The sequence below is a fragment of the Hemiscyllium ocellatum genome, chromosome 6, assembly GCF_020745735.1.
Source record: "Hemiscyllium ocellatum isolate sHemOce1 chromosome 6, sHemOce1.pat.X.cur, whole genome shotgun sequence".
Taxonomy (NCBI): domain Eukaryota; kingdom Metazoa; phylum Chordata; class Chondrichthyes; order Orectolobiformes; family Hemiscylliidae; genus Hemiscyllium; species Hemiscyllium ocellatum.
The window spans coordinates 58,194,741-58,221,764 of NC_083406.1; the positions used below are offsets into that span (position 1 = coordinate 58,194,741).

Consider the following 27,024-nt stretch of genomic DNA (forward strand, 5'->3'; position numbering starts at 1 on the left):
TTTAAGACCAGGCAAGTTATTCTGGAATTGTAGAAAATGTTGGTTAGGCCAGAGCTAGAGTATTGTGTGCAGTTCTGGGTTTACCATGATGTTGCCTCGCTGAAGAATTCACTTAGAAAGAGAAATTGGATAGACTGGAGTTGTGAGATGAGGTAGTATGGTGACACAATTGAGGTGCAAAAATTTGAGGGGCATAGATAACATAGGCAGGAAGAAACATTTCCACTTGGTGGATGGCTCAATGACCAGGAGACATAGATTTAAGGAAAGGTCAGGAGGTTTAGATGAGATATGACGAGAAAATGCTTTGATCCAGAGGTTGGTGGAAATCTGGAACTCACTGCCTGGAAGGGTAGTAGAGGCAGAAACATTCAAGAATTATTGAGATGCCAGGGCATAAAGGATATGGGCCTAATACTTGAAAATGGCTTTAAGATAGTTAGGTGGTTGTTTTTGACCACCTGACTTTGCAGTTGCCCTTACTCAACTGTAATATCATTAAGCCTGATTCATTATTCTTCCTGTCAAACTGCAAGGTGAATTCTATCATTATGGTCACTGCCCTTTAGGGGTTACTTCAGTAAGATCTCCCTAATCAAGTCTGCCTCATTAAGCATCATCAAATGCAGAAATGCCTGTTCCCCAATGAGTTATACCATAATCTGCTCCACAAAACTATCTTGTAGACATTCAACAAATTTTTTTTGAGATTCGCTGGCAACCTTTTTTCGCAGTCAATCTGCATATTGAAGTCACCCATGGTTATTGTAATACAGTTGGTTCTAATATAATGCGATAACTCAGTTCCCATGCAACACCACATTATCTGAAAATCACATAGTAGCAGCACCATTTAAACTAATGGAACCAGAATCGTGTTACAGCCAAGACAGGTAAGGAAAAGTCGCATTCTACAAATTCTTTCATTGCATTATAGCCAATTTGCATTGAAGAAACACGAGGTGTAGCAGAACTAACTGTAGCATCTTTGTTACGTGATTTTTCTGTCTCCTGATTTATCTTCTGTCCCACTTGTTGAATACCGCAAGATGGCCTCTGCACAACTCTCATCGGGTCTTTTCTCATTTGCGGTTCTTTAACACACAGATTCTATATCTTCCGTCTCTGTATCAGTTCTTGCTATCAATTTAATTTTTCACCTATCTGCCTATCCAATTGAATCCTTGGATATTTTGTTCCCAACCCTGATCCCCTTGCAGTCACATCTCTATGACACCCACATCGTACCTGCTAATTTCAATCTGTGATACAAGCTCATTTACCTTGTTTTGCATAATATTAACAGCTTGTCTATTTGCATTATATTTGTAAATAAAAGCCATGTCTTTATTTTTACACCTCTATGAATGCACATTTTAATGACCTTTTAACACTGATTTATCTCTTGTGCATTACAGTGATGGCTGGGCAGATAGGTATGATGTGACAGATGGCTACCAGCGAGAGGCAGCTGGAGGTATAACAATCAAACTCCAGTCTCCTGATGTAACATGGTTTGATGATTACTACCTTGAGCTGCGGCCAGAGACTCACTTCAGTAATCCCTGGTTCCCGGAGTTTTGGCAACATAGATTTCAGTGCAGGCTGAAAAATCAACAGCAAGAAAATTTTGAATATAACAAGACCTGTGACGGTAAGAAACAGCTAATCTGCTAAATTTTACGTCATTCTTCGCTAAATTAGATGTAGCCCGTAGGGTTAGATTTCATGTATTTACAAACTTTGCCTTTCTTAAAATTAAATTTCATAATCATTATGTATTTGTTAAATGCACCTCTTACACCCTGTGGATAATCACTTCAACTAGACTTTAGTTGTTATATTACTCTATAACTTATCAGTTTAAAAAGGCAAATTACAAGATTTTGGGATACTTTTTTCCCTAACCAGGTGGTTGCCAATCTTCTTAGAGGACTGGATTCATTAGTAGTGGAATGGAGGAGGGAAATATGCACCATGGAGGCAAATTGCGTTCTTATGACATTGGATAGCTAGACTAAGCCTCTGGGTAGGTTTGTGACAAGATATGAAGCATACACACTACATGCAGGAGGGATGGAGCCAGAGTGGCAGCTGCTCAGTCTAGTTTTATGAAACTCAGAGGGTCCATTTGTCATGGTCCCCTAAATTAATTATAATTAACCTGTTGGGTTCCTGTCCAGCTGGTTGTTAACTGATAGTGGCACAGCCTGCACATTGTATTTGGTACTTTTATTAAATTCCAATGGGTCCTCGGTATGTCATAGAGTTCCAAATATGTGTTAAAAGGGACCATCACCTGACATTTGTGGATGTGTTGGCCACCTAATGGGAAGATGGTCAGAGAGTATCCTAGACATAACCACAACAGGAAAAGAGTGGTAAGTATTCCTGACCATTTTTGGTAAATGGCAAGTTTGGTCAGCCAGGCCTCTGGCTACATTAGTCAAATAGGTCAAAGTGGTGCAAACAATATAGGGTTTGATCCCAGTTCCAATTGTATGGATTCAGGACCAGCCTACTTACCTTACCTGTGGTGAAAATTGAGTCAGACATGCCTTTGGACAGAAACTGAAGAAGTATTAGGATTAATTTGTATTGGAACTACATCAATGGAGAAAGGTGGTCTGTTCAATCTATACTATGAATATATATTAAGTTTGGTGAGAATGCAGAAAAGGATTGAACAACTTGCAATCATTTAACGTCCTTAGGGTTTCACAAAGTATATTAACAACCAATTAATAATTTGAGAATTGCACTCATTGTTGATAAGAAGACAAACATGGCAGGTAATTTGCACACACCAGGTGCTTTAAAAACAACAATGAGATAGATATCCAATTAATCTGTTTGGGATGTCATTGCTTGTCATTGATAACCAGGACATCAGGAAGAACCAATGTATTTTCCTGTCAGGTACTGCCAGAGAATTATTTACATTTCCTTGAGAGGGCAGATAGGTCTGCAGTTCAGAGCTAAATTTGATAATTCCTGACAAACGACATAGAGAATGTGACACATAATTAATGTAGGCTTCTTGATACATCACTGTCCAAACAGAGCAGCAAGTTCATAGTTTACAGAGCAGTTATCCTCTTCCATGGTCCACAGTTCAGCAGTAGGCAGCACAAAGCCCTGGAGAAGAACCACCAGCCACATCTTGAATTCATTTGCAGCAAAGTGTATTATTTTCAGTGTGCTCACTCAGGTCAACATCCTTAGCATCACTCTTGGCCAACTCTGTTGAGCAGTCCATATTGTTCACATGCCTACCTGGGCCTTATGTAACAAATGGTCTGCCTGAAGCTTTGACAGGGCAAACAGATCCCAAGAGGACAAAGTAATTGTTTCAAGGACATCTTCAGAGCCTCCTTGAAAATCTGCATCATTCCCATTGACACCTGGGAAACTAGCTCATGACTCTAGTCCAAAGTGGAGGGAAAGCATCTGCGAAGGAATTCTATGCCTCAAATCCCATTGCTGATCATGAGCTGAAGTCAAGTGTCGACAGAGAAGGTAGCATGTGGCAATTCCGGCTCCTCATCCTCTTACTCCCCTAACAGAGACAGAGATTGTGCATTAGATTCTTCAGTATTCTGAGAAATCACTCACTTCAAGTATGAAAATAAGATATTCTCAACCATGAGGAACTGTCTAAAAGGAGACAGTTGATAGGAATAAAGATTTCTGCTTGTATCCAATATTAACTGTGTTGTTCATTGGCTGTAGAAGGTAGAAGAGAATAAAAGTTGGAGTGCTGTGAAGAAAAGGCTGGAAATGTTATTGTGATATGAACAGGGGGCCAAAATTAAACATATTTGTACCATTTACAATTAGCTTGAACTGTATAGAGCTAGCTTGTACCTTTTAAAGGGAAGATCAACTTGGCTGCAGTAGGTGCTAGGAGTCATAATTTTAAAGGAATTGGCCATGTGGAACGCTGAGGATTGCAGAATAACAGAGAGAGTAGACCCCACAATTTTCAAATGCTGTGCTGCAGGTGCTGACAGTGCAGGTAGAAGAGAGGAGGAAAGCCCCACATCCACAGATCCATCATCAAAAGGCAATGAGAACACATGGCTGTGGAAGACAATATGGGGGATGGAGTGACACAAGAAGTTAAATGACCTTGCAAGTATTCAAGATCAATGAATACAAGTGACTTATCAAACAATTTACTGCAATAGCCTCAGACATTACTCAATCCAGCAGTCTTCCACTCACTTGCCAATTCATCAATCAATCAAGAGTCACAGCTAGTATTCATATGGTTCTCTATACTTCACACTGTTGTGAGATTCAAATCTCCTTCTTATAGCTAGGGCACTCCAATCACCTATTCAACCACAATGGTCATATCATCCAAACAAAGTTTGCCTCACTTACTGGTATATTTCCTTCTCTCTTGTCAAAGTAATGCACAACTGAAGTCAGCAGTAGTTAATGGGTGAATCTAAGAATGTTTGCATCACATAACTTTAATGGAGGGCAGAATGCTGGCTGTTATTGGCAAGGTCTTGACAAACCCATCAAAGATTATAGTATCCTCATATTTCTCAGTGGATATATCCTCATATTCACTAGCATTGATACACAAGAGGTACAACCTGGCCACACAGTGTTGGAACACCAACAAAAGAGTGATAATGAAGGCATAGCACAATTTCTCGATATTACATTTGGAACCATTAGTATAGGATGGATGTTGTGAAACTTGAAAGGGTTCAGAAAAAATTTACAAGCTTTTCTTTATTGGTCAGAGCATTGAGCATAGGGGTTGGGAGGTTATGCTGTTGCCGTACAGGACATTGGTTAGGCCACTTTTGGAATGTTGTGTGCAATTCTGGTTTCCCCCTATCGGAAGGACATGGTGAAACTTGAAACGTTCAAGAAAGATGCAGTCTTCAGAAAAGATCTACAAGGATGTTGCCAGGGCTGGGGGATTTGAGCTACAGGGAGAAGCTGAATAGTCTGGAGCTGTGACCTTATAGAGGTTTATAAAATCAAGAGAGCCATGAATAGGATAAATCAACAAAGTCTTTTCCTTGGAGTGAGGGAGTCCTGAACTAGAAGGCAGAGGTTTTGGGTGAGAGGGAAAGGATATAGAAGGGACCTAAGGGGCAACTTTTTCATGCAGAGCGTGGTGCGTGTATGGAATGAACTGCCAGAGGAAGTGGTGGAGGCTGGTACAATTGCAACATTTAAAAGGCATCTGGATGCGTTTATGAATAGGAAGGGTTTAAAGAGACATGGGCTGGGTGCTGGCAAATGGGACTAGATTAGGTTGGGATATCTAGTTGGCATGGATGAGTTGGATCGCTGGGTCTGTTTCTATGCTGTACATCTCTATGACTCTGACTCTATCATAGCACTGTGTTAAAAAGAAAAGATTAGAAATTGGAGCTGCTTTTTTTTTAGGTCTGGGGCATGCATATTTTGCGGCAAGGATAAGAAGCAATAATACAATAGAATAAATAGTGCATCATTGGAGGGCAATTTTGCATGGACTCAGATAAGCATTTCAATGGGATTGATTACAGAAGAATGTGAATGGTTATGTACATCAAATTGCTTTAAAGATTTGCTACAAGCCTGCTACATAGCATCTGGTCAATGTTAAAGTGTATGGAGGAGTTTGGCAACAATTTTGCAGATAGAAATGTGGCAACACAGAAAATATGAGTAGGTATCGGCCATTCAGCCCTTTGACTCTAAACACCCTTTTCCCATTCAATATGGTTATGGCTGATCATCAAATTCAGTACTCTGTTCCTGCTTTCTCCCCATACATTTTGATTCCTTTAGCCCAAAAAAACGATAACTATATCTTCTTGAAAAGGTGCAGTGTTTTAGCCTCAACCATTTTCTGTGGTATACAGGCTCCCTTTTTTTTGGGTGAATAAATTTCTTTTTATCTCAGTGTGGACTTGTTGTGCCAAAGGGCTAGTTTCCACACTGCAAGTAATCTAATCTTAGGGCGGCACGGTGGCACAGTGGTTAGCACTGCTGCCTCACAGCGCCTGTAGACCCGGGTTCAATTCCCGACTCAGGCGACTGACTGTGTGGAGTTTGCACATTCTCCCCGTGTCTGCGTGGGTTTCCTCCGGGTGCTCCGGTTTCCTCCCACAGTCCAAAGATGTGCGGGTCAGGTGAATTGGCCAAGCTAAATTGCCCGTAGTGTTAGGTAAGGGGTAAATGTAGGGGTATGGGTGGGTTGCGCTTCAGCGGGTCGGTGTGGACTTGTTGGGCCGAAGGGCCTGTTTCCACACTGTAAGTCTAATCTAATCTAATCACTTACCACCCTCTGTGAAAAAATCTTGCCTCTCACGTTTCCTTTAACCTTACCCCTTTTCTGTCAAACCTATGTTCCCTCATAATTGACATTACTACCCTAGGAAAAAGACTCTGACTATCCATTATCTCCATGCTTCTCATAATTTTGTAAACTTACATTAGGTAGCCCCTCACCCTTTGACTTTCAAGTGAAAACAAAGCAAGTTTGTCTAATCTGTCCTCAAAGCTAATGCCTCCAAATCAGACAACATCCAGGTAAACTATTTCTGTGCCCTCTCCAAAGCCTCCACACTTTTCTGGTAGTGTGGCAACCAGAACTGTAAATAATATTCCAAATGTGGCCATATTAAAGTTCTATACAGCTGCAAAATGACTTCCACTATCTCCTGACTGAAGATAGCGCGCATGTCACTCGCCTTCTTTACCATCTTATCCACTTGTGTTGTTACTTTCAGGGAACTATAGACCTACATGCCTAGATCCCTCTGTATGTTGGTGCTACTGAGGGTTCTACTGTATCCTTCCCTCCTTCATTAGATCTTCCAAAATGCATCACCTTGCATTTGTCTCAATTAAACTCCATTAGCCATTCCTCCTCCCCAATCTCCAGCTAATCTATACCTTGCTGTGTTCCCTGGCAATCCTCATTACTCCCTGCAGCTCTCTAATCTTTTTGTTATCCACAAACTTACTAATCAATCCACGCACATTCTTTTCCAATTTTTTTTTAACAGGAGCCCTTGCGCTAATCCCTGCAGAACACCACTGATCACAGATCTTCACTCAGAAAAAAAAACCCTTCACTGTTACTCTCTATCTTCTATGGCTTAGCCAGTTCTGTATCCATCTTACCAGCTTACCGATGATCCCAAAATTGAATTCAAACTTCACCATCTGTCATGGCAGGTTTCACACCCGTAATCCCAGAACATTACCCTGAGGTTCTGGATGATTAGCCCAATGATATTACCACACATCAGCATCTTCCCCTCATCTTGACTCTGGTAGGATTCAAATCCACAGGCTTTGAATAGTACCTTTACCCATTGCTGTTGAAGTCCAACACATTCTTCACTGTGCCACAGAACGGCATTAGTCACATCCTTGAAAAATTCCAATAGGTTTGTCAAGCATGATTTCTCCTTCATTAATCCATGCTGACTCTTTCCTATCCTGTCACTGTTTTCCAAATGCTCTGCCACTCAATCTTTTATAATAGACTCAAGAATTTTCCCTCTAACCAAGGTCTAGACTTCCCCTGTTTTCTCTGTACCTTTTTTCCAAATAGCGGTGTTACATCAACTACTTTGCAATCCAGAGCAACTGTGCCTTGAGTCTAAACCAATTTGAAAGGTGACCACCAATGCATCCACTATTTATAGGGATTCTTCATTCAGTACTCTGGAATGTAGTTTATTGGATACTGGGAAATTATCAGCCTTTAATCCCATCAATTTTCCCACGACCATTTCCTACTACTGCTGATTTCCTTCAGTGTCTCTTTCTCAGTGAATCCCCCAATTGTTTCCATGTTACATGTGTTTTCCTTCATGAAGACAGAACCAAATTATTTCATTAATTGGTCTACCATCTCTTTATTCCCCATTATAACTTACCCTGTTTCTGACTTTAGGGGACCTATATTTGATTTCGTTCATTTTTCTTTCATATACAATTAGGAGCTTTTATAATCAGTTTGTATGTTCCCCACAGGCTTACTCTCATACTCTATTTCATGCACAGGCCTACTCTTGTACTCTATTTCACTTACCCCTCACCTTTATTCAATCCCTTTGTCCTCTTTTGGTGAAATCTAAACTATTCCCAGACCTCAGGTCTGCTCCTTCCTTGGATCCAGTATTAACTCTAATTGACCTTGTTTACCATGATTGGGCTACATTTCCTGGTTTATTTTTGTACCAGACATAAATGAAGATTGAAGTTCCTCCATGCAGTCTTTAAATGTTTGTGATTGCCTTTCCACTGTCACACTTCTAAGTAGTATTCATCAATGTATCATAACTAGCTCACATTTTATACCATTATGGTTTCCTTTATTAAGATTCAGGACCCTAGTCTTTGAATCAGCTAGTTAATACTCCACATTGTTGAAGAATTCTATCATTTTATGTTGACTCTTACCCATAGCTAGATTTCCAATTATTCCTTTCTCATTGCAGAATACCCACTCTAGGATGATCTGTTCACTGGTTGGTTCCTTGACACATTGATCGAGAGAACCATTCCATACGTACCCCAGGAATTCCTCCTCTATGGCATTGTGAGATGGATTTGTCTTGTTTCTTTTATTGTGAAGAAAGATTGAGACAGAGGCACTGAGTAGCCTCTTCAAAGCCCATAGAGGGTTTGTGAGGCCTTAGGTTTTTATTTTGAAAATTGTAACAACAGAAACAGCCTGAATGGGTAGGGTTAAATTCTCACAGAACCAGGGTTTTTAGTTATAATTTTTCAATAGCAGTTGCTATTGGTGTCTTGAAGTTAAGATTGAAAGCTGCAGTACATCTCTCCCTGCTACTCTCTCTCTCTGTTTTCTTCTGGACTGAAGAATTGCATGTGAGACCATCTGTTTTACTGATTTTGCCTTTGCCAAGGATGTGCTTATGGGATGTTACTGTATTGGATCAGTTAATTAGTAATAGTTAAAATTTATATTATTTTGTTAAGCATTTTGATAGAGTTACAGTTAAGCCATTTTATTTTATTTGTACTTCCATCTGTATTTTAACTGCTCTGTAAAATTAAAGTGTGTTTTGCTCAAAGTTGATAGTTTGACCTATCGAATTGCATCTGGAACACAGTGCCTGGCACTAACCTTTAAAATAAGAAAAGGCTAGGGTTGAGACTATCTTAATGTATTTTGAGCAGGCTTGGTCTGGTCCATAACAATTGTTACTGATTAGATTTGTCCAATCGATATGCAGAATAACGTTACCCATAATTACAGCTGTGCCTTTATTTCTTGCTTCTCTAATTTACTGTTTAATGCCTTTCCCAAATTTGCCACTAGCATTTGGGTATCTATGTATAACCTCCATAAATGTTTTCCGCCTTGTATGTTTCTAAACTCCACCCACACAGATAATACTTTGCTGGAGCTAATATTGTTCCTGACTATTGTGTTAATGTCCTCTGAACCAACAATGCTACCCCAACTCTTTTTCTTTTGTCTGTCCTTCCATAAAATTGAATACCCCTGAATATTCAGTTCCCATCCCTGGCCACTCTGCAGCCACATCTCTGTCATGCTAATTATATCAATCCTGTTTGTATCTATTCACTCAAATAAGAGATAGGGAGGATTGTAGATGCTGAAGAAGTCTGAGTAGATAAAGTGTGGTGCTGGAAAAGGCACAGCAGGTCAGGCAGCACCTGAGGAGCATGAGAGTCAATGTTTCAGGTTTAACCCTTCATCAGTCCTGAGGAAGGGTGAAGCATTTACTCAACTAATCCATACACTTTATTGAGAATGCTCCATGCATGAAGACACAATCCATAAAGTCTTGGCGTTTTATTATTTTTATTTGCTGATGTCTCTCAGACTGGCAACATTTATCTTCTCACCCCAGCCACTTCAACAATGCCCTTACATTTACTTATCTGTCATTCAGCTCAGGTTGCTGCCACCCATGCCAAGTAATGCAGTCTGAAGTTGGACTTACTAGTGAACCTGGGTTGATTCACACTCCTCCCATGTTACTGGAAGTCGAAAGCCTTCCAACAACCTTACTGTAGCCACAGAGATAGTATTACTTGGAAATACTACACAAAAGCACATTGCAGACTGGTGGCTCCTGCCCACAACGTCAATTTTCCTACTCCTCGGCTGCTGCCTGACCTGCTGTGCTTTGCCAGCACCACTCTAATCTTGACTCTGATCTCCAGCATCTGCAGTCCTCACTTTTGCTTGGCACTAAAGAATGGTCTGCTCTAAGATATTTCATCTGGATGTATGGATTTTATGGTATACATGTTGCACTGGCATTCGTGAATTGCACACTGGAGTCACAAGCCTTATTGTCAGCAAATAACCCTTGATGCCCTTCAGTCACCTTTCACTTTAGTACAGTAGCTCATATACTGTAGACATAGTCGTGATCTGTAAAATGAAGCCATCTTGACTGCTGCCAGGATACAGCATGCTGATTTGCTATGTTCAGTCATACCCTAGTAGAAAGTTGAGTGAACTAATTGCTTTCTAGTTCCTATATTTACCAGCAATTCCACATAGTGAGCACAAAGCAATATGCATGCTGTCAATGGTAGCCAGCACAATCAGATAAACCTCTAATCCTAGATTAACTAAGTCCTTCTTCTCCTCCTGTTTCAATCTTTTGTCCTGCTTTATGTCATGTAGTCATTTACTGTATAGAAAGTAGCCACTTAGAGTCATAGAGATGGAAACAGCATGGAAACAGACCCTTAGGTCCAACCCATTCATGCCGACCAGATATCCCAACCCAATCTAGTCCCACCTGCCAGCACCCGGCTCATATCCCTCCAAACACTTCCTATTCATATACCCATCCAAATGCCTCTTAAATGTTGCAATTGTACCAGCCTTCGCCACACCCTCTGGCAGCTCATTCACACATGTACCACCCTCTGCGTGAAAAAGTTGCCCCTTAGGTCTCTTTTATATCTTTCCCTCTCACCCTAAACCTATGCCCTCTAGTTCTGGACTCCCCGACCTCAGGGAAAAGACTTTGTCTATTTATCCTATCCATGCCCCTCATAAATTTGTAAACCTCTATAAAGTCACCCCTCAGCCTCCAAAGCTCCAGGGAAAACAGCCCCAGCCTGTTCAGCCTCTCCCTGTAGCTCAAATCCTCCAACCCTGGCAACATCCTTGTAAATCTTTTCTGAACCCTTTCAAGTTTCACAACATCTTTCTGATAGGAAGGAGATCAGAATTGCATGCAATATTCCAACAGTGGCCTAACCAATATCCTGTACATCCGCAACGTGACCTCCCAACTCCTGTACTCAATACTCTGACCAATAAAGGAAAGCATACCAAACGCCTTCTTCACTATCCTATCTACCTGCGATTCCACTTTCAAGGAGCTATGAAACTGCACTCTAAGAGCAACACTCCCTAGGACCTTACTACTAAGTGTATAAGTCCTACTAAGATTTGCTTTCCCAAAATGCAGCATGTCGCATTTATTTGAACTAAACTCCATCTGCCACTTCTCAGCCCATTGGCCCATCTGGTCCAGATCCTGTTGTAATCTGAGGTAGCCCTCTTCGCTGTCTGCTACACCACCAATTTTGGTGTCATCTGCAAACTTACTAACTGTACCTCTTATGCTCACATCCAAATCATTTATGTAAATGACAAAAAGTAAAGGGCCCAGCACCGATCCTTGTGGCACTCCACTGGTCACAGGCCTCCAGTCTGAAAAACAACCCTCCACCACCACCCTCTGCCTTCTACCTTTGAGCCAGTTCTGTATCCAAATGGCTAGTTCTCCCTTTATTTCATGAGATCTAACCTTGCTTATCAGTCTCCCATGGGTAACCTTGTCAAACACCTTACTGAAGTCCATATAGATCACATCTACTGCTCTGCTCTCATCAAACTTCTTCGTTACTTTTTCAAAAAACTCAATCAAGTTTGTGAGACATGATTTCCCATGCACAAAGCCATGTTGACTATCCCTAATCAGTCCTTGCCTTTCCAAATATATGTACATCCTGTCCCTCAAGATTCCCTCCAACAAGTTGCCCACCACCGAGGTCAGGCTCACTGGTCTATAGGGGATTTTAACTTTCCAAACATCAAATGGGATGTCATAGTGTTAAAGGTTTAGATGGAGAGGAATTTCTTAAGTGTGTACAAGACAATTTTCTGATTCAGTATATGGATGTACCTACTAGAGAAAATGCAAAACTTGACCTACTCTTGTCCCATCTAATCATGCCGTTTCCTGTAGAGCAATCCAGTAATCTCCATTCACTGTCTTTATTCAAGAAGTCCTGTACAGTATTTATCTATTTTGTATTCATCCAAATTGCATTTGAAATTGTTGATTGCTTCTGTTTCCACCACCTCATAAGCAACAATTCCCAGGTCATCACCACTCACTGTACTCACATTTGACAAAGATGTTTAGATTATGACAGGCTCAGATAAGGCAGACAAGGAAATTTTTCCTGTTAGATAATGCTACACTGCCAATATAACTTTTATTAATCAATGCTGGCTTATTACTTTCCACAGACAAGATGACCCATGTGCATTAAATAATCCCTTCGAGGAGCACATAGAGAAAAATTGGTTAGAGAGGATTACAAGTCTGTAATGGACCTGCCCAATTACCTCTAAATAACTTAAATGAAAGTTAACTCAGACAGACTCCGTTGTAGATGTTCCAGGGGACGATTCCTGGTTGCCCTGAGCAACATGGAACCTTGTCTGCACAACATGCATGATTTTTTTTTTAATAAGCAGGCTCCCCAACTGGAATCAATCTAATTTGAGACTTGACTCCCTTTTAAGTGAAAAATACTGCAGCAGAGGCTGCAGCCAAGGACTAGGTTTCTTCTGAAATCTGGAGAGTTCAGTCAGGTAGATGCAGAGTTGCCTGGGGGAATGAGCATGGGAGTTAGGAAATAGTTCAAGGCAGGACATGGGCAGTTAGGGTTACAATATTATGAGATGGTGATTATTGCAGGTTTGATATCATGATGAGAGAGTTACTGATTGTGTAGGGGTAGTATTGAAGGATTTGTTGTCCAACTATGATAAGACACTGATCATAGGGGAGATTCAAATGAATCGGGAGGAAGCTCTCCTGCTTCATTGGTCCACCAGCAGTGCAACGGCTTCCCCACAATAACCTTCACCTCCCCCATCCTTAATCACACCTTCCTCAGCTACTGCATTGAATTTAAGGTGAAGATAAAGTATGGCAGCCTCATTAAAATATTTAAGTATTAAACATGGACTCTTGTATTTTACCACATCTCATGTCCATCACTGTTAAACCCAGGGGAGCATGGTCACAAAGCAGAATGAATCTTGGTTTGAGGTTAATAAAAGTTTTGCATTGCCCTGGCTCAAATCCATCAGTTTTTGACTTCAATAAACATTGTGAATAGTTATGAAGTATAAACAGTCCAGAAGAGGCCTCTGTGGAATGTTTGTAAAGAAGTTCACCTGTGGGACATGGGAGTACTTGGCTGTGCCAGAATTTATTGCTGATTCCTAATTATCCTTAGTGATAGTGAGCTGCCTTCTTGAATCACTGCAATCTATTTGTTGTCAGGGAGGGAATTCCAGTGTTTACAACCAGCATTACTGAAGGAATTTCCAGGTCAGGGTGGTTGAGTGGTTTGATGGGGAACTTGCAAGCGGTGGTGTAACTTGCAGGTGGTGTTTGCATGTACTTAATGCTATTGTCCTTCTAAGTGGTTAGCACTGCTGCCTTACAGTGCCAGAGATCTGGGTTCAATTCCCAGTTTACACATTCTCCCCATGCCAGCTTGGGTTTCCTCCAGGTGCTCCGGTTTCCGCCCACAGCCCAAAAATGTGCAGGTTAGGTGAAATTGACCATGCTAAATTGCCTGTAGTGTTAGGTGAAAGGGTAAATGTAGGGGAATGGGTCTGGGTGGGTTGCTCTTTGGAGGGTCGGTGTGGACTTGTTGGACCGAAGGGCCTGTTTCCACACTGTAAGTAATCTAATTTAAATGGGAGTGGTTATGGGTTATGAGAGAGAGAAGGAGAAAGAAAAAGAGTAAGTGTGTGCATGTGAGTGTGAGTGCATGTGAGAGAGTGTGTTTGTATGTGTGCAAGCTTGCACATGTGCAAACACACACTCTCACATGCACTCACACTCACGCACACACTGACATGCACACACCCACTCTCTCTCTCATGTATGAACACTCACATAAGTCTATGGGGTGAATTTGTATTTGCAGAATTATATTTGCAGATACATTCTATTTTGCTCAAAAAATGTATAATCTGCAGGCAGTCAATGCAGGCAGTCAATCCATGTAATATTTTGTAAATTCCTACTTTGGAAATAGAACCAGTCTGACTCAAGACTGGGACACAGACAGACTCCAACCTCACACCTTTAACACATTGTCTGAGCTGAGATGTCACCTTTTTTTATAAACCATAAGTTATCTCGAGACTTAAAAGAAGTTCTGGAATTTACATATTAATAAATCAAAACCTGCAATCCATTCTAAAAGATGGAAGACCTAACAACAATCTAGGTTTATTCAATATATCGTTTCAGTTTAAAGTCTGGTTGAAGATTTGTAGCTCGGGTGTCCGTTGTTGTGGTTCTGTTCGCCGAGCTGGAAGTTTTTGCTGCAAACGTTTCGTTCCCTGGCTAGGGAACATCATCAGTGCTATTGGAGCCTCCTGTGAAGCGCTGCTTTGATGTTTCTTCCGGTATTTATAGTGGTTTGTTCTTGCCGCTTCCGGGTGTCAGTTTCAGCTGTAGTAGTTTGTATGTGGGGTCCAGGTCGATGTGTCTGTTGATGGATGTTCTTGCCACTTCCGGGTGTCAGTTTCAGCTGTAGTGGTTTGTGTATGGGGTCCAGGTCCATGTGTCTGTTAATGGAGTTTGTGGATGAATGCCACAAACTCCATTAACAGACACGTGGACCTGGACCCCATATACAAACCACTACAGCTGAAACTGACACCCGGAAGCGGCAAGAACATCCATCAACAGACACATCGACCTGGACCCCACATACAAACTACTGCAGCTGAAACTGACACCCGGAAGCGGCAAGAACAAACCACTATAAATACCGGAAGAAACATCAAAGCAGCGCTTCACAGGAGGCTCCAATAGCACTGATGATGTTCCCTAGCCAGGGAACGAAACGTTTGCAGCAAAAACTTCCAGCTCGGCGAACAGAACCACAACATCGTTTCAGTTGCATGACACTGTGAACTTTTGCTATAAATTATGTGTCTTTTGATTCTGCTCCACAACTACCTGATGAAGGAACAGCGCTCCGACGACTCGTGCTTCCAAATAAACCTGTTGGACTATAATTTGATGTTGTGTGATTTTTTTTAGTTTGAGGAAGAAATTAGAAGACTAAAATGACGATTAGATTTTCTCTTGCTAGAGATGATCATTGTTTAGCCATTCTTGCTTTATTTGGATATGGACTGCTTCAGTATCTGAGCACTGAGGAATGAATGGTGCTGAACATGGTGAAATCATAAGTGAATGTCTTCACATTTGACCTTATGGAGAGAAGGTCATTGATGAAGCAGCTGATGATGATTAAACCTTGAATATGACCCTGAGGAGTGCCTGTAGAGAATATCTTGGGGGTGAGATGATTGACTTCCAATAACCACAACCAGTTGTTCACCTCTCACCTTATTTCTGATGGAAGGTTGACTTATGGGGTGTTGACTGATGAGTTCCTTTTGTCCTAGTCTTTGTGTGCAGGACATAACTCAGCAATTTTTCACATTGCAGGGAGATGCCAGTGTTGTTGCTGTACTGGGACAGTTTGAATAGTGGTTCTGAAGGACAAACTTTCAGGAACATTGCTAGAATGGTTTCAGAGCCTGCAATCTTTGCAATATACAATGCCTTCAGCTGCTTCTTGCAGTCAAGTGGAGTGAATTGCATTGATTGAAGACTCACGTTTGTGATGCTGGGACTCCTAAAGGAGACCAAATGGATCATCTACTCATGGTGTCTGGCCGAAGTTCTTTAAAATGCTTCAATCTTATCTTTTTCAATAACATGCTGTGCCCATCCCAACCATTGAGGATGGGTATAAATGTGGAGCCTCTTACTCCAATGAATTGTTTAATAATTCACCAACAATCACAACTGGATGGGGCAGGACAATAGAACATGGATTTGATCCATTGGTTGTGGATCCATTTATCTCTGTTTATCACTTGCTATTTACTCTATTTGGCACATATTGTCCTATTTTCGAGCTTCACCTTGTTTTTAGGTATTTCTGAAATGTCGCCCCACCCTTCCTCCGCACACTCAATTGAACCTGTGTTGACCCTGACTTAATTATAATGATGCAGTTTGAGATATGTAGGGCCTTGAGGTTGCAGATTATGCTTGAGTACAATTCTTCTGCTGCTGGTGGCCTATCAGTACATCATGGATGCCTAATCTTGAATTGCTAGGTCTGTTTGAAATCTACCCCATTTAACACAGTGGTAGAGCCACATAATACTATAGAGAATATTCTCAATGTGAAAGTAAGATTTATTTGCACAAGGACTGGGCAGTGACCATTCCTACAGACGTTGGAAGGGATAGGTTCATCTATCACAGGCAGATTGGTCATGATAAGATCAACTAAGTTTTTCTTTCTTGTTAGTTCCTTCACCACTTATGACAAATCCAGTTCAGTAGCTAAGTCCTTTAGGATTTGAACAGTAGAGGTGCTGCCTAGATAGCCTAGGTGATAGAAATTGAAGTTCCCTACCCTGTGTACATTCTATGTCATACACCCCTCAGTCCTTCCTCCAGATGATGCTTAATATGGGGAAACATCGATTTACAGTTGAGCAGGGATGTGATATGGTGAAGAAGGTATATAACAATCAGCAGAAAACTTATTTTAGACTCTCAGAAATATACACTGACAGCCAAGTTTCTGGTACTGTGACTGGCTCTTTTGTAATGAGAGTTATGTCAGATTCCAAATGATCAATTGTGATAGGGGACTGTCTAGTCAGAGGCACAGACAGGCATTTCTGCAGCTGACAACAAGACATCAGAATGGTATGTTGCCTTCCTAGTACCAGGATAAAGGATATCTTGGAAAGGGTGCAGAATTTAAAAAGTAGGTCCTTGAGGGTAACAATATCTGGATTACTCATGGTGCCATGAGCTAATAAGAGTAGGAATAGGAGGATAGAGCAAATGAACATACGACTGAGGAGCTGGTGTCAGGAAGAAGGCTTCACATTTTCGCATCACTGGAATCTCATCAGGTGTGGAAGTACACATGTATAAGAAGGATGGATTGGTACTGAATTGGAAAGGGATTAATATACTGGTGGGGAGATTTGCTACAACTGGTTGGGAGGATTTAAACTAGTAAGGTCGGTATGGCAACCCAGAGAGGTAGTGAGAAAAGAGGTCAGCCTGAGATTGTTGCAGTTGGGAAAAGGAGTGAGTTAAAAAGTTAAGGCAGGCAGAAAAAATGCAGAGAAAGAGGTAGAACTGATAAATGGTGTTTATTTCAATGCAAGAGGCCTGATAGATAAGGCAGATGACCTCAGGGTTTGGCTGGGAACATGGGACTGGGATATCATTACAGAAACATAGCTCTAGAATGGGCAAGACTGGCAGATGAATGATAGAGGATACAATGGTACAGGAAGGATAGAAAGGGAGCAAGAGAGGACAAAAAGCGATGTTTTTTGATTAGGGATAACATTACAGCTATAATTAAAGTGGATATGCCTGGGGGTATATCCAGGCAAGTTATTTGGGTAGAACTCAGAGATAAGACAGGCATGATCATATTATTGTGATTGTAAAATAGACCCCCCTTCAATAATCAGTGGGAAATTGAGAAGCAAATTTGTAAGGAGATCTCAGTTATCTGTAAGAATAATAGAGTGGTTATGGTGGAGGATTTTAACTTTCCAAACAAATACAGGAACTGCCATCATATTAAGGGCTTGGATGGAAAGGAATTTGTTAACTGTGTACAAGAACATTTTCTGATGTAGTATGTGGATGTACCTACTGCAGAAGGAGCAAAACTTGACGGAATGTTGGGAAATAAGGCAGGGCAAGTGACTGAGGTATCATTGGATGAGTAATTTGGGGCCAGTGACCATAATTCTGTTAGTTTTAAAGTAGTGATGGATAAGAATAAACTGAATGTAAAAGTTAAAGTTTTAGATTGGAGGAAGGCCAATTTTGATGGTATGAGGCAAGAACTTTCAAAAGTTGATTGAGGGTGGATATTTGCAGATAAAGAGACAGCTAAGAAATGGAAGTCTTTCAAAAATGAAGTAGAGAGTTCAGTGAAGTACGTTCCTGTTAGAGTGAAGGGCAAGGCTGATAGGCGTAGGAAATGCCAGATGACTGGAGAAATTAAGGTTTTGGTCAAGAAAAAGAAGGAAACATATATCTGGTATAGACAGCAGGAATGAGTGAATCCCTAGAAGAGTAGAAAGACAACGGAGGTATTCTTAAGAGGGAAACCAGGAGGGCAAAAAGGGAACTAGAGATAGCTTTGACAAATAGGGTTAAGGAGAATCAAAAGGTTTTCTACAGATCCATTAAGGATAAAAGGGCAACTTGGGAGAGAATAGAACCCTTTAAAGATCAGCAAGGCTGCCTCTGTATAGAACTGCAGGAGATAAGAGAGATAATAAATGAGTATTTTGCATCAGTGTTTACTGTGGAGAAGGATATGGAAGCTAGAGAACTTGGGGAAATAAATAGGGACAATTTTAAAAATGCTCATATTACAGAGATGGTGAGGAAGAACGTCTTAAAATATATAAAGATGGATAAATCCCTGGGACCTATCAGGTGTCCCTTAGAACTTTATGGGAAGCTAGGGAGTGATTGTAGCCCCTTGCTGAGATATGTATATCATCGATAGACACAGATCAGGTGCCAGAAAACTGGAGGTTGGCTAATGTGGTGCCACTATTTAAGAAAGGAGGTAAGGAAAAGCCAGGTAACCATAGACCAGTGAGCCTGATATTAGGGGTGGCCAGAGTCGAGTGTGGTGCCGGAAAAGCACAGCAGGTCAGGCAGCATCCGAGGAGGAGGAGAATCGATGTTTCTGGCATAAGCTCTTCATCAGGAATCCTTTGGTGGTGGGTAAGTTGTTGAAGAGGATCTGGAGAGACAGCATGTACATGTATTTGGAAAGATAAGGACTGAGTTGGGATAGTCAATATGGCTTTGTACATTTGGAAATCATGTTTCTTGATTGAGTTTTTCAAAAAAAAATGAAGAGGATTAATGAGGGCAGTGCGATGGACATGATCTATGTGGACTTCAGTAAGGTATTCAACAAGGTTTTGCATGGTAGACTGGTTAGCAAGGTTAGATCACATGGAATACAGGGAGAATTAGCCATTTGGATACAGAACTGGTTTGAAGGTAGAAGACAGGGGGCGTTGATGGAGGCTTGGTTTTCAGATTGGAGGCCTGTGACCAGAGGTGTGCCACAAGAATCGGTGCTGGGTCCACTACTTTTCATCATTTATATAAATTATTTGGATGTGAACATAGGAGGTATAGTTAGTTAGTTTGCAGATGACACCAAAATCGGAGGTGTAATGGACAGCGAAGAAAGTTACTCAGAGTACAATGGGACCTTGGTAAGATGAAGGGCTTTTGCCTGAAATGTCGATTTGTCGATTTTCCAGCTCCTCGGTGATGTGCTTTTCCAGCCCTACTCTCATCTTGACTCTAATCTCTAGCATCTGCAGTATCTACTTTCACTTTTGTAAGATGGGCCAATGGGCTGAGGAGTGGCAGATGGAGTTTAATTTAGATAAATGTAAGGTGCAGCATTTTGGAAAGGCAAGTAAGGGCAGTACACATACACTTAATGGTAAGGTGCTGGGGAATGTTGCTGAACAAAGACTTTGGAGTGCAGGTTCACAGTTCAATGAAAGTGGAGTCCCAGGTAAACAGGATAGTGAAAAAGGTGTTTGGTATGCTTGCCTTTATTGGTCAATCCATTGAGGATAAGAGTTGGAAGCTCATATGTGGCTGTACAAAACATTGGTTAAAATTATTGGAGTACTGGTTTAATTCTGGTTTCCCTGCTTTTGGAAGGATGTTGGGAAACTTGAAAGTGTTCAGAAAAGATTTACAAGGATTTTGTCAGGGTTGGAGAGTTTGAGCTACAGGGAGAGGCTGAAAAGGCTGGGTGCATTTTCCCTAGAGCATCGGAGGATAGGGTGACATTATATAGGTCAGGAGAGGAATAGATAGGGAGAGTAGCCAAGGCCTTTTCCCCAGGTTTAGGGAATCAAAAGCTAGAGGGCATGGATTTAAGGTGAGAAGGGAAAGATTTAAAAGGGACATAAGAGCAACATTTTCAGATGCGGAGGGTAGTGCATGTATTAAACAAGCTGTCAGAGGAAGTGGTGGAGGCTGGTACAATTACAAAAATTAAAAAGCATCTTTCATGGGTAAATGAATAAGAAGGGTTTAGAGGGATACTGCCAAATGGGACTAGATTAATTTAAGGTATCTGTCAGCATGGACAAGTTGGGCCAAGGGGTCTGTTTCCATACTGTGCAGGTCTATGAACCTATAACGCCATGAGTGTCCAAGGGCTCCAGAGTCAATTCTGAGAACTCCCAGGCAATGAACCCTCTTCTCTATTATTTGCAGAGTTGGGATTTCTCCTTTCTCTGAGCACCAATTGAGAATGAAAACTAGGAGCTTTCCTCTTCTTCCTCCCAGTGGTTTATAAGGTGTAATTCTTACAGTTTTGCAGAAGTTCAGACAGGCTGCTCAGATTGCTGCTTTGACAACAAAACCAGTGTGCTTCTGTTAGCAAGCAAATACAAAAATTACATAAAAGATCCCTCTACCACTACATCCTATCTCCATCATGATATACCTTTCTTTGTAGTGTTCTGTCACACAAATAAAAATAAATTATTTTACATTCAACATGACCCTTTAATTCTGTAACTCAAATGAATACATTATATTACTAATGGATGCAATTGCCAACCTTCCAACCCTTTGGACCCATGGAGAGATCCAGAGATGGATCATTCATTGTTTAAGTTTTGCCCAATATCAACTCCAAAGTTATAAAATAAACATGTCAGTAATTCAGTGTGAAAACCCCCAGCTTGTTTTAGTTGCATGTTAATTTCTTAACCCATTATTTTCAGTTATATATAGCACTTTAATGTTCATCCTAAAATCTTAGAAGTAAAAATAACATTCTCAAACATATGAATTATATACACACAACAATATTCATAATTCCCCTGTACAATTAATGGGGAGACACTAAATTGATGCAAGCCTGTACAGGTGAGCGTTTATCAGTTGTAAAATGGAAAGGGCACTGTTCCTCTTTTCGCAGACAGGAATTATTGTCAACAAGTTCTGTCAAATGCAGATGCAGAATTGGATTTTAGCTTTACATACATTGACAACAGAGTTGTACATTTTATTCTAAAACAGATGAGTGGAGATAGTTGCCTGTGGTGATGATATCATACAGTATCATCAGGGTGACACAGTGGCTCAGCGGTTAGCACTGCTGCCTCACTGCACCAGGGACCTGGGTTTGATTCCTGCCTCTGGTTACTGTCTGCATGGATTTCCTCCCACAATCCAAAGGTGTGCAGGTCAGGTGAATTGCCTATAGTGTTAGGTGCATTAGTCAGAGGGAAATGGGTCTGGGTGGGTTACTCTTTGTAGGGTCAGTGTGGACTTGTTGGGCCCAATGGCCTGTTTGCACACTGTAGGGAATCTATTCTAGTTAGTAATCTTATCATATTTTGTGTTGTCTAATCTAATTCCGGGAAGAATTAACAGCTATTCTAATTGTCAATTACTTAAATTACATAGTTACTTCCCATTTAGGGAAAGAGTTCTGTTATTCCTTTTGACCTGTTACATAACTGGTGAATGTAATCGTCTGTTCTGTGTCGTGCTCTGTAACTGTACATGTGAGTTAATATTTGAAAATTAAAATCATAAACTACATAATGCCTATTCTGGTCGGTCTCACAATATCTATCCCAGTAGAAGCAAAAATAGTAAAGATGATGTCATCATTAATGCATCATAGTGAGAGTTCAATGAAAAGCCTCAGTGATCATTTTAACTTTTGTGATAAAGTAAAATAGACAATGTGGAATGCAATGCCCAGCATACAGCCCACCTATTTTTATTTTTTATTGACTTAAATGAAGCCCCCACTGGTCTTTTCTTAAAGTTCTGTAGTATGTCTTTGAACCAGCAAAACTCCCCACTGTGGAATCCTGCCATGATTATGTGTGCATCATGCATGAAATTCGGTAACTGAATTGAGTCAGCTAAAATTAGATGCTTTACATAACCTTTTTTTGGGTTAGATGCTTATGATGCATTGACACCACCATGGTCCCAATGTTCAGTGATATCAATTGATTCTTGATCGGCTCCAGGTTATTTGAAGATGGTGAGTGGAGAAGAACACAGGGATCAGGTAATGAGGATGCAAGAGTTGGGTGGGAGGCAATTCTTTTATTTTAATATGGCCTATCCTTTGGTGCCAAATCCAAAACGGTTTCTGTGCAGTTGCTCAGGTACTCTAGCTACATAAGGGGGAGGAGAACCATTTAAAAAAAGATAATTAGGAACATTTTGCATCATTTTTGCATAGACTCCAAACCCCCTTTGTGTTGAGTGCCAACACTGGACGATTCCTTGGGGTTTATTGTAGACTTCAGACCTTTGCATCTCAAAATATGGACAGCAATTTCCCAAAGCACAACAAACAACCAGAACACCTCCCTTATTTAGTTCTTTGTTTCAGCTTTTTGTTCCTGAAAGGCAAATTTTTACGCTCTTCCTTTGTTCTTTTAGCGTACCTGGCTTTGAATTTATACTGAAAAAATGTTGTTCATGCGCACAGATCTTCCTGTATTGTTTAAATGTTTAGTTTCAATAAACTTTGAACTCTAATCACACGTTTGACTTTACAATCTTTGTGCGGGTCATTTTTGAGAATTCAACTAGAAAAATGCAGAGACAAAGGAGAAACAGGAAAAATCAGCAAGAAAAGCTAAGGAAGTTCCAGGTGAAAAGAGAAAAATAGAAGAACTCATGCTCACAGTATTGCTCAATCTCCACAAAGAGAAAATATGGACAGTATGGACAAGTTTTGCATAAAACTATAGTTCTCTAGATAGGCCAAGACAGAGTTGTGTAACTTTGTGCACGTAGCCTGCAATAAGCTACCACAGCCAGCAACACTGAATCTGTTTCAAAGTCAATACAAACCTAACTTCTTAGCTTTGATCTTCTCATAGATTGTAATTGGGCTATTAGCAATATCAGTGTCTGCAACTTGGTATTTGTTTAGATGGCTCCCTGATGGTTACTGAACTAATACTTCTTATCATTTTCCCCGTCGACATTCCGAAACAGTAAAGTAGATTTCTGGGGTTAGCTCAGATGACAAGAATTCCCCAAGTCTATAGAACCAATTTATTAAACCCATGTCATCCTGCACTTCATGTATTACAAATACTTCCACTCTAATAATGTATTACCGCTGTGAAGTAGTTACTGCTCATCATGTAGATCTCTTTCTGCTTTTCTGGCAGTTGCCATGACATTATTCTTTTGCATCAATCCTCTATTACCCTATTCTGTGTCCCTGCATAGCAGGTTAAGGATTGGGTATTTGAGACCAAGAATTATTTCTTATTTGTTTGGTTAATAACCACTCTCTGCAATCCAATCTTGGCAGCTGAACTGTGCTACATTCAGATCTATAGTTTTGTTAAAGACATTCTTTCAGTCTTTCAGCAATTATTCTGATGCCTGGAGAGGTCTGGCAACATCCTATAGTGCACTCAATAAAAGAGGGCCCAGTGAGATGATAGATTTCAGCATGTGGAACAGCATAAGGAGCTGTCCTTAAATGAGAAAATGCTTTATTATGAAGGAAGGGTTACTGGGTGGAACTGATGTTGAGAAGAAACAGAGGAAAAGAGTTTCTTACAGCTACTGTTCTTCAGTGGCAGCTATTTGAATAGCTTTCCAGCTGAAGAGTTCATTCTCTATGCAGTCATTTCCACTTTCTCTCCAAACCCTTTTGCTTGCAAGTAAACTGAAGCTACTTACTGACTAACATTGACATTATGCTAGCTAACATTATAGGGTTACCAACAAATATAGGAAATATCTCTGGAGACAAAGATATCAAAATAATCAGTGTTCAAGCTTACATAAATGTTGAAACTAAAATAGAAATAGTTAATGCTCTGAAAATCATTTTTCAATCCTCACTAGATACACGTAAACTACTACGTGATTATGCAAAATGTCTACCGTTATTCATAAAGGGTGTGATGGATATGCCAAATACTTTCAAGGCAGTCAGTCTGATCTCAGTGGTGGGCAAATCACTGGAAGTAATATTGAGAGATAAGATCAACAGTTACTGCAGATGCATGGATTAATCACAGATAGCCAATGTGTTTTACTTAAATGAAGGTTGTACCTTCCATAAGAACACAAGAAATGGGAGTAGGAGTCAGCCATTCAGCCCCTCAAGTCTGTTCCACCATTCAACAAAATGATCACTGTTCTGCTGCAGACCTCAACTCCTCTTTTATGCCAAGTCTTTATGGCCCTCAACTCCCCAATACTACCAACACCGATCAATCTGCTCTTCAAATACTTTAAGTGATCTAGCCTTCACAACTCTCCAGAATTCTAGATATTCACGGTCATCTGGGAGAAGAAATATCTTCATGTCATAGTTTTAAATAATAGTTCACTTATCCTGTATTTATATCTTTAAGTTTGAGATTTCTCCACGAGTGAAAACACCTTCTCCACATCTATCCTGTAATGTCCCCTCAGAATCTTGAGTGTTTCAATGAGATCACTCACTATTCCTTTAAATTCCAATGAGCAAAGGCTTAACTTGCTTAAAGTTAAAAGTTGCACAACATCAGATTATAGTCCAACAGGTTTATTTGGAAGTGCTAGCTTTCGGGGTGCTGCTCCTTCATCAGGTAGCCATTAAGGCAGGTTCATAAGACGCAGAATGTGGAGCTATAATTTGTATTTTGGAGGTCTTTTTTTAACTGGAATGCTGAGTGGGTTCTAAGCTTACCAAATGAACCTCATTTATTATCTACCACTCCCCTACGGCATCTGTCATGTCGGATTCCCATCTTAGCAGCATCTTTCCCAGAACAAAGCGCCATTCACTAGACATCCCAGAATTCATCAACAACCCTTGTGTTGTGCCATCTTTGAAAGACAGTTATGCAACTGAGCACACATTGTCAGTCTGGGGATGACCTACACAGTTCCTGACGCTTGCCTCGGAAATGGCAGATAGAAATCCATATGCCGCTTCACAGTCACAATCCTGGATGTCCTACTGGATGGATTGGTAGAGATGGGGATTAACTTCTAGCTGAAAATGTGTTGCTGGTTAAAGCACAGCAGGTCAGGCAGCATCCAAGGAACAGGAAATTCGACGTTTCGGGCAGGAGCCCTTCATCAGGCTCCGGCCCGAAACGTCGAATTTCCTGTTCCTTGGATGCTGCCTGACCTGCTGTGCTTTAACCAGCAACACATTTTCAGCTCTGATCTCCAGCATCTGCAGACCTCACTTTTTACTCGAAGAGATTAACTTCTAGCCACAGGAACAGCAGTGGAGGGTATGACATCAGACCATGCCAGTCTGGTCTGAGGTTGCTGCCCAGGTAAAAGCAGTCTCAGGTGTCTAAAGAGTACACAGTGATATATAAAGAAGGTCAATGATCTTCCCCCACTTCAACAGGGTTAGTGCCATCACCTTCTCTCTGCCACCTCACTCTCTATCTCTGCTGCTGTGCTCACCTCTCACCAATGCTCATGCTCAACCACTCTCACTGTTGCATGTAAAATCTTCCTTAATTCACTTTCACCAACCTTAACGCCTAATATCACCGATCCTGTATGTGCTCTATGTTACGTACCAACTCACCCGGGGCACATCCCAACCTGCACCAGATGGTAACAACTGTGCCACTCACTTTCATCGCCCATAACATCTGCCTTTCTCATTCCAGGAGAAACAACAATCCACAATAAAGCAGAAAGAGACAAGACAAATGAGATGCTGCCTGACATTTGGCTTCTCACCCCTATGTGGACAGAATCCTGACTTTGACCAGCTTAATCAGGCCCTAGACTGGTATCAGAGGCTGCTCTCCATTAGCTCATCCTGGTGTCCCCTCTGAAGTTGCATCTTAAGGGACCAACATCCTTGTGGGTGGGTTTCATAGAGCTGTTGAGAGCAATTTAAACTAATTCAATAGGGGAAGTGTTCACAGAGTGTTAGTACAATAGGGATGCAGCATACTTTAGTAAAAGAATCAACATAGAGGGAGTTCAGTAATATTGAGTTTTAAGGGACTAAGCTGAGACTGTAATGCTAGGGGTATTATAGGTAAGGAGATGCGTTAAGGGCATGGATTGTAACATGATGCTATCATAATGACATGATTGCAGGAGGGGCAGAGCTGGCAACTTAACATTCCAGGGTGCAGGATCTTCAGCCAGAACAGGGACGATGTAAAAGAGGAGGTGGTATCACATTATTAATTAAGGAGGTTAGTTACCGCAGTAAGGAGGGATGGAATCTTGGAAGGATTGTCAAATAAGGCTTTGTGGGTAGAGTTTAGGAATAAAAAGGAGACAGTCACCCTGCTGGGAGTGTATTATAGTCCCCCAAATAGTCAGTGGGCAATAATGGAGCAGACATGTAGACAATTCACAAAGATGTTAAAAACAATGATGGACTAATTAAGAAATTTCAACTTCTCCAAAATTAGTTGGGATTGTCATAGCGTAAAAGGTTTAGAGATGGAACATTTCTTGAAATATATCCAGGCGAACTTTTTATATTAACTTTAGAAGGTCCAGCAAGGGTCAGTGCAATGCTGGACCTAATTATGGGGAATAAAGTACATCAGGTGGTCAAGGTGACAGTGGGAAT

At 40.9% G+C, this 27,024-nt stretch overlaps 1 protein-coding gene across 2 annotated transcripts in view; it reads left to right on the plus strand.

Moving 5' to 3' along the window:
• grm5b (glutamate receptor, metabotropic 5b) overlaps positions 1-27,024 on the plus strand; it is a 551,580-nt gene that overhangs the window by 372,077 nt on the left and 152,479 nt on the right. For both annotated transcript variants that reach the window (XM_060826597.1, XM_060826598.1), the window contains exon 3: positions 1,419-1,654. In XM_060826597.1, the coding sequence (XP_060682580.1) occupies positions 1,419-1,654 (236 nt within the window). The remainder of the gene's footprint in view (positions 1-1,418; positions 1,655-27,024) is intronic.